General features: G+C 34.4%; 1 protein-coding gene across 1 annotated transcript; it reads right to left on the reverse strand.

Annotated features, from left to right (window-relative positions):
* Positions 1–1,176: 1,176 nt before the first annotated feature.
* Positions 1,177–8,268, reverse strand: DCP2 (decapping 2). Its single transcript, XM_018129470.2, has 8 exons — positions 7,968–8,268; positions 7,052–7,203; positions 5,979–6,106; positions 5,398–5,493; positions 4,561–4,713; positions 3,238–3,341; positions 3,082–3,149; positions 1,177–1,616 (listed from the first exon to the last, which is right to left on the reverse strand). Exons 1-8 carry the CDS (start codon positions 8,045–8,047, stop codon positions 1,432–1,434), a joined length of 966 nt encoding a protein of 321 aa, XP_017984959.1. The 5' UTR covers positions 8,048–8,268; the 3' UTR covers positions 1,177–1,431.
* Positions 8,269–8,603: the final 335 nt, after the last annotated feature.

Raw genomic sequence — 8,603 nt, forward strand, 5'->3', positions numbered from 1 at the left:
CAAATTCAAAACTCTTATTTTAACTATCTAGAAAAATGAAGTGTGTCAAATAATTTTAAGATCGTGGTAGGAAAAAAGTTGAAAGTATTTAAAAGAATCATTTCTCAATTCTAATGTTCGATATCAATTACTTATTTAAATTGGGTTTGGTTAACAAATCACCTTTTCATGTTAATTAACATACTGATAGTTAATGTGATAAAATTTAATGCATTCAGAGAAAATGAGAGTAAAATAATTGTAGTTTGATTTTTGGGCATTTAAATTTTAAAAAATGAGTGAAAGTGCTACAAGAACAAGATAGGGAAAGGGCTCTAAAGGGGATGTGGACAAGAATAATCCATGTGATTTATAGTGAGTTAAACAAGAAGTCCAGATGTAGATGTTGAGTTGATGATGAATGATAATATTGCTGATTTGAATGGTTATGGACAAAAAGCAAAGCCCATAGTATACACCAGGAATCGTATCCACTAATAAATGCACATCAATTTCATTTCTCAGGACCACTTTTTCATATATATAGCCGTTTTTCAGTTCTAAGCCTTCACCATATCCAGCTGTGGAAGTTTATCTTTCATGGTGGTCCAATCAAAACCTGCAATCATACACCACTGCATGCTTAGCTGTAATAATGGCACGAAAAGCACCGAAACCCAGAATTCAAGGAAAACCCATACTCATTTTTCTCTTCACTCTTTTCAATGATGTGGTTATGTTGTGAAACTTTGTTGACTCATCACCTCTACCCATCTATCAGTCTACTATATCAACCATATGCTAGTTCCTTCTTTTTCTCATGAGAATGCTAGGTACAAAGCTTTTTCCAAAGCAACTTCCCAAAATGCATATTAAAACTAGGAGTTTGCATACCAATCATCAGGAAGCTGAATGAAATAGCAGACCTCGGGTCAAAGAGGCAATCATCGTATACAAATTTTAACAGAATCTTCGAACAGATTTTATAGATTTTCACAAAGAAATACAGGTCATTTTGCTTGCAGATGCCTAGGAAAGACAGACAAGCACTAGTGTGGTTTACTCAGCGCCAAACAAGCAGTTCTAATAAAAATCTGGGATCGCTACTGCAGAGGCAAACGATACCAATAAGAACAGAGAAATACAACAGTAGATAACAAAAATCAACAGAGTGAGCAACGTTTAGTCATGGGGCTGTTAGCATAAAAAGGGACTATATTTCACCAGTTTAACTAACAGAACAATCAACAAGAACTGCATTCGTTGCCACAAAGGATTTTCTGTACAGAATTTACATGTCAAACAAACCTGAACATCTGAATCTGACACAAGAATATACAACCTGTTGAGGCAACAATGCTGTTTGTTTTACAGATGAAGTTCTAGCAACTAACCAAGCAGTCCCAGCTATGTGAACAGAAAACATGTCACGAAAAGGCCTTGGTCTGATCTTCAAGCAGAAAAGCCAGCTTCCAATGCTCTTAATATTGCAGCAGTGTCAAATCTAAAGTTTCTGAAGCTCTTTCCAGGACCAATGTTAGGTGGGTTAGCATCAGTCACAAGCTTATTAGATTGGCTTTCCACAATCATTGAGTTGCTTCCTGTAGAACTGTTCTTTGCTTTCCACACACAAATCCCTTGACAAGAATAAAAAAAGCAACTCATCAGAATACACACATTTCCATCGTACCTGAATCTTCATAGGGTCAAAGGTAGCAGGAGATATTTCCAAAATGCAAAATCACAAATTGAGATAATTAATGACAAAGTGTAGCACTTAAAAGCAAACCAAACCAAATGTACAAGGCTTGAGCTTTTATTCATGTTTTTAATAAATTGCCTCGACACCATAAATATTATGCTATTTTTTATAAATTATTAGTTCAAATTCAAAACTTGCACACTTTAAGCACAGTTCAGTTTTACAATATAATGTCAGCCTTCTTTCCCAACCAACACACAGGTCATAGCAAAAAAAAAAAAATGATTAAGTTTAAATTTACCACTCTACTTGAAGTGATGGATCAAATTTACTACTCATATTTGAATAGATGCAATTTTACAACTGTACTTTTTAATATGATTAAAAAAATGTTCAAAAGTTAACTTTAATAGAATATTCAATTAGAAAATGAAGGACTATTTTATAAATATCCTAAGCTCTCAACATTCTTAAACCAATTAGAAAGTACAGTGATAAAATTGCACCAATTCTAATATGAGTGGTAAATTTAATTCATCACCCAAAGTTGGGGTCATTAATTTAGACCATAGTCCAAAAAAAAAAAAGTTAACAAAAATCCAACAACATGCTGCTGATGCTAGCTTCAGGACAGCTATGATCATGTTAAAGGTTTCAGCTCTTCACTCATTATCCCTCTACTAACAAAAGCAATGCTGGAGATCCAAATATAGAGTTAATATTCTACTTGCTTCAAGTTATGGCTTTATGTAGACATTATAGAAGACTAAATTTCTCCAAAGATAAACTCAACTATTTCTTACTCAATCTGAGTATAATACATGCACGAAGACATACATCACCAGTTTTAGACAGTCAAATCTCTCTTCTCTGGTGGTTTCCAAAACCTCTCCATATAGCGACCCACACCAGGGGCTCCCAGTCTAACCACTTCAATTAGTGGTTTGACCCACAAATTTCTGTTGATAAATTACATACTAAATACATTGTATGTTGACATCATTTTGCATCTCGCTCGATGGTTTTGTGTTTTGATCGACCAAGGGCAATGTTTCAAACCTCACATTTACTAAAGATTTTAAGAAGATAAAAAGCATTTTAAGGTCAATTTTAATGAACCAGAACTGGTTCAACCAGGCTTAACTGAGCAATTCAATTTTGATTGCATCGAGTTTAAACAGTTTGCGACCTTTCCGCCAAAAGTATGTTCCTAACCAGAAAATTGACCAATTTCCGGTTCAAACAATCAAATTGGCTGGTCTGGTCCAATTTTCACAACACTGCCTTCCTCACCCAACTCCTTTTCCTTTTTTCTCCCTTTTTTTCCTCTGCCATTTATAAGGTTTACATAAACCTAATACTATAACAAATTGTCTTCCAAAATATAGGAGAGGGAAAACCTTTAAGAGGCAAATCCGGTCTTGGAGCTATAGGGGGCGGATGCTTTACAATCCATGATTTTAAAGACCTGCACAAAGACATCATATATGTGCAGATTTAGCCAACAATGTAAAGGCACTTGAAAATTAATCATAATGTAATAACAAAATACTCACGCTAAAAAGGGGGCCACCATATAAAGCTTTAGGCCTGTGATCCCACGAGATATCACTTCATTGGTTGCTGGCTGAAGATCATCAAGCCGGTGCCATGCAATTTCCTGCAATCAGATAATAGCAGCTAGCCATCAACATTACTGCTTTCTAAGAGATACAAGGTCTTAGACATCATCTCCATCACTTGGCAAAAACAGACGAACATGCTATGCAGGCCATAAAAACCAAGAGAAAAAGCACAAATCAAGTACCTATTTGAAAAAACGATTATGCTGCAGGTCATTTTCCTAGATAGGAGATAATTTGTCTATAGTTGGATCTAAATTTCTGATTGTTGTACCCATGAGATCCAAGTACAATCTACCGTTGCTTAACATGAAAAAAGAAAGTTACTATCATAATCTGACAAACTTAACTTATGGCCTTTTAATTCTAAAAGCAAAAAATTCAAGGGAAAAATTTTCGGTTACAGCTTTTACATCTTACTTCCTAATAGCGAAGGAAGGAAACTTTGTACTGTGCTGGGGCTATAGCCATGCCCCAATTGGTTAGTGCCACACACCACCGTCTAATAAAGAGCACTTACCCCAACCATTTCCAATATAGAAAAAGCATCTTTATTTTAGCAAAAGAAAAAGGATTCAACTGTTTGCTACTAAAAGAATATCTATCGAGCTTGTAACCCTATTTTCTAAAAATATTTTGAAGTTACCCTTGTTAAGTACCTTCTATGATATCTTGAATACAATTTTTTTTTTTCAAAACAGAAAAAAAAGTAGAAGAACAAATATCAAGTATGCTACTACCATATTTGCTTTTACTCTATATCAAATTTATCAAAATTCATTATCGAACAATGCATTAATTAAATCAATATAGCAATTCTGCCTTGTGTTTCCAAGCCAGCAATGTTCTATTTGAAGCAGACAACAGAGCTTATAAAGAAGGAAAAAAAACACATGCACACACATAATAAGAGCAGTGCGCAATTCTTGACAACTGTGGATGAGAGTGTCAGTTTGTGAAGGTCCCTTTTAATTTTCTTCATTTCCATTGGCAGAGAAAGACCAAGTAAAAACAGGCAATGCAAAATGTCTGAAGTTCATTGTATATTGAATTTGCCAAAAACAGCCCAGATGTGAATTATTTGAGAATTGAGCATACTAAAGTAACTAAACATAAACCAATTAGATATAATATAGGCTTTTAAGTTGCAAGAAAAACTGCAACTACATACAGAAGGGTTGCTTAAAATAGTACTTCTATCAGGCCGTTAGTGTTATGAACAAGTAAATTGCACTTATCAATGAAAGAACCACATACACTAATCTCCTTTTTTGTAAGCGGGGCAAAGGCAGTATCATCCTTAACACCAGCAATTATGTAGAGCCGCACCCTCTGCTGCCCAAATATTACTTCAATGTATTCATCTTTGTTTAGGAGCTCTGAAACATCAAAGCCTGTTTCTTCTAACACCTGTATTTCCATAGACAATACATCAATAATCAGAGATGGAGGAAAGAAAACAGAGTAATGGGAGACAAAGAACTCCCAAAGTAATCAGCAATCATTTGAATTCCCTCATTATCAGAAACTGGACTTATCTCTTTTAGGAACCATCAATTTCCAAATTAGAAGGAAAACATGTAATGAGTAAATTACAATAATGCTCCATGCCACAGATAAAGTTTAATGAAAGGTCCAATAGAAGATTGGCAACCCTTCTCTAGTTTTTGCTTTCGAGGAGTCAATGAACAACTGAAGGAAAGCTAGTTAATAAACTAACAAACATTCTACATTTCTTCCTCACCCATGTCACTCACAACTAGAAAGCAAAATCATTATGAAGTAAGCTTAGACTCTCTAGCCAACTGCATTAGCTAGTAGAGTCTAATTACTACTATCCGAAAGAAGAACACAAACAATACTGAATAGATCCATCTTGAGTGCAAAAGGCTAACCACTGGTCAAAGGAGATACATTTGTGATCTGATCTATTAGGAATCAGTTTCCAATCCTTCACACAAAATTGGTCACCAGTAATAAAGCATAATTACCATTGAATCATTAGACATCTGCTTATGGACAAAAATTTGTGGAGAAGCCCTAAAATACAGATAAGTTGAATGTGCAAGAAACTTGCACGAAAAATAAGCTTACTTCTCGTATGGCACATGCATGGTCTTCCTCATCTTTGTTCTTTTTCCCACGTGGGAAGCTCCAGCTAGTCCCTTTCCATCCCTTCACTAGGATGCACTATTAATTGCAGCAATAAACACAAAGTAAAGACACTAGTAGAATGGAAAGCTTAACACTTTACTTCAACATATATGATAATCCTGGCAAATGTTATACATCTTGAATTTAACATCCTGAAATGCAATAAATAGCTTTAATTTGAAGCCCCATCAATTGGAAAATAACATTTGAATGAAAAGACCCAAGAAGTATGGATGCAATAACACAAAATCTCTGACAAACATATCAAGAGATTGAGATTATGGGGAAACAGAGTGAATTAGCCAGATTTATAAACTAAACAGGAGCGAAATTTCCATTCTTAAGCATGAATACAAGAATAGCAAAGTGTATTAGCGTTAAAGTCAAGTACACAACTACCATGAAGCTAGCTTGTCAAAGTGGAAACCAGAGAGGGACAAAAAGTAACATTCACTCAAAATTGAAAACATGAAAAGGACAAAAGACTCTTCTTGTTTCTAACTTGCAAGTAAAAGACTCACCCGTTCACATGTTTCATCCAAAATAATTGCCCCTGTTACAGGAACACGAACCTTGTAATCGGTGAAATCCTTAAAGATATCATCTATATGAGCAACATAAGGCCTTAAAACATCGCAGTTGTTAAACACTGCAACACATTAAGGAAATGGATAATATTGATGACAGGAAAACAAGAAAAAGTACAGAACTAATACAATGCCTACAAAGATAGTCTTCTAAAAATAAAATCAAATGTCATGTCAAAAAGGATCTTGACTTATACTGCACTTAATAGTGTAACATCTAATCTTCAATTCCAAGAGGAAAACAAGATGGAATCAGAGGTCATCCTCTTCAGGGACAGAAAAAAGTTATAGGCTAATAATCCAACTCTATGTTATAAAATAGAGTTTTACTTTTTCTAATGGTATAGATTCCATGAAATAGAATTCCAAACTTTTGCGATCATTACATCAAAACCAGACATCAACATTAACTTATATGCTTTTTCTTTTTTTCCAAAAGAAACAATTTGATTCTTATGACAAACAACCTTCATCCTATTTAGTTGCAACATTAAGGAAGAAGTCAGCATCCAAGCAAAAAACTCCAAGGTCTTATATAAAAATGTTATTTCAGAAATTCAAGCAAAGTGAAATTAAATAACATAATCAATAGACAATAATTGGCAGACAAAAATGGAAAAAGAGAACCCACATCTTTGATCTTTAAGTATAGGCAAAAGAACCTTCACCATGTTAACAATTAAACATTTAATCATTAATCGCATCAAAGAATGCACATAAAAAAAGTTGTTACACAACTGGCTTCAACTTGACTAGTGACTAGTGTCTAGATGTAACCTTTTTCATAAACCAAGCTGCGAAACAAGATGATGCCAAAACATTTTGTTTTTATTTTGAATCAATACTTTAATGTAAAAAGCTATGATTATTTAAGATGAAAAGAGGTTTGAACAATTAAAAAAAAAAAGTCATGGAGTTGAAATCAACTGTGAATATTTAACAAATCAGCCATCGGGATAGTGATAGCAACAAATCACAACAACAAAGATGCATCAAATATAGGATACATAAAGAGGTGAACTCTTTCAGACTTAATGACTTCAGCGATGGGTTTTTTTCCACTGTATTGTCCTCGTAGAACCAATGTGCATACTCCACAAGGAAGAGAATTCTCTCAAATGACTGTTGGTCCTCTTTCGGCACATTTAAAACAAACCGACTGCAGCAAAATTATTGAAAGTATGCTTTAGATAGGATCTACGGAAAAACACAGAAATAGGGAAACAAAATGGAAGAACTAGAGAGAGAGAGAGAGACTGCTTCTGTCATAACACTTTAATGATAACTCATTTGGAAAAAAAAAAGAAGCCTTTAGAGAATAGTATCATACAAACAGACTATCGGTCCTCAATCAAATCATATCAGAGAAACTTTTAAAAAATAAATTTCCTAGCAACACAATCAATTTCCTCATTACCTCTAGCTGGTTTGATCAGATATTGCAAAAAAAAAAAAAAAAAGACATCTAAATGAAAAACCAGCTGATACAACTTGTCCAAGAATCATTTGGTCGAAAAATTCAATTCTGTGATACTTGGATGGATGATACTTAAATCATGATTCAAAGTCTAAGCATTATTGAATTTAAACCCTATACTAACTCAATTCTAACAAGCTCGATAGCAATGCTATTAAGAATCCCTATACAATATACATGAATATGGTTAAGTATAATTTGCATAATAACCTCCATGCCACACTACTAATCACGCTAAAGACCTTCGAAAACACATTTTGAAACAAGCAATATCAGAAAAATCACGACCTAATAAGTCAAAGATCCATTTTTTAACCAAGTTTAACAATCTTACAACAGAATTCAGTTTTTTTACTATAGAAAACCATAGCACCAGTCAAAATAAATCCAAAAAATCACTGCAAACTTAACACCAAATTCTCGGGCAACAAGCAGAAAAGTGAAACCTGCAAAGATCATCGAGGAGCTCTTGAGGAGGAAGGCCGTTCTTCAGTGGCGCACTCGAAGACCGATGGAGACCAGACATAGCTTTTACTAGTTAAAAAGAAACACCTAAAACCCTAACCCTGACTATTTTCTTAGAGAAAGATCCAGCAGATTCTAAAGGAAACTTTTTTTCTAAATTTCTTTTTTTTACTTTTTATCGGAAAACGAAGATGGAAAGAGGTAAAAGAGAGGTCCCGCCGGCCGGGATCTCTCAAGGGATGGTGACCCGAAAAACAAAAACGGTTTCTCCGCCTCCCAGAAAATGAGTTCTTCTTTGTGAATTTTGGGCTTTTATAGGACCCGGTTTTAAACATTAACGAACCGGGTTAAATTATCGGGTTGAAGTTGAATTGTTTTCTTGGGCTGGTCCATGGCCCATTAGCCATTAATTATTTGTCCCGGGTTGAAGTTGAACTGTTTTCTTGGGCTGATCCTTTAGCCCATTAGCCATTAATTACTTATCACGTAACGTTTTCAACTCAAACAACATTTTGTGATAAATGATGACAAATTCATATTTATATTTACATTCTACCAATAAAAAAGAAAGACTCATACACTAATTTAAGTCTACTCCATCTTTGTATTTTTCATGG

This window comes from Theobroma cacao, chromosome 10 (assembly GCF_053813885.1).
Source record: "Theobroma cacao isolate CCN51 chromosome 10, ASM5381388v1, whole genome shotgun sequence".
NCBI classification, from domain to species: Eukaryota; Viridiplantae; Streptophyta; class Magnoliopsida; order Malvales; family Malvaceae; genus Theobroma; species Theobroma cacao.

Excerpts from the sequence above, each read along its gene's own strand:
- DCP2 (XM_018129470.2), bottom strand. The coding sequence starts at position 8,047 with ATGTCTGGTCTCCATCGGTCTTCGAGTGCGCCACTGAAGAACGGCCTT. Across the intron at positions 4,714-5,397 it reads ATGCATGTGCCATACGAGAA|GTGTTAGAAGAAACAGGCTT; the intron begins GTAAGCTTATTT and ends ATGGAAATACAG. Across the intron at positions 3,342-4,560 it reads TTACAAAAAAGGAGATTAGT|GAAATTGCATGGCACCGGCT; the intron begins GTATGTGGTTCT and ends ATCTGATTGCAG.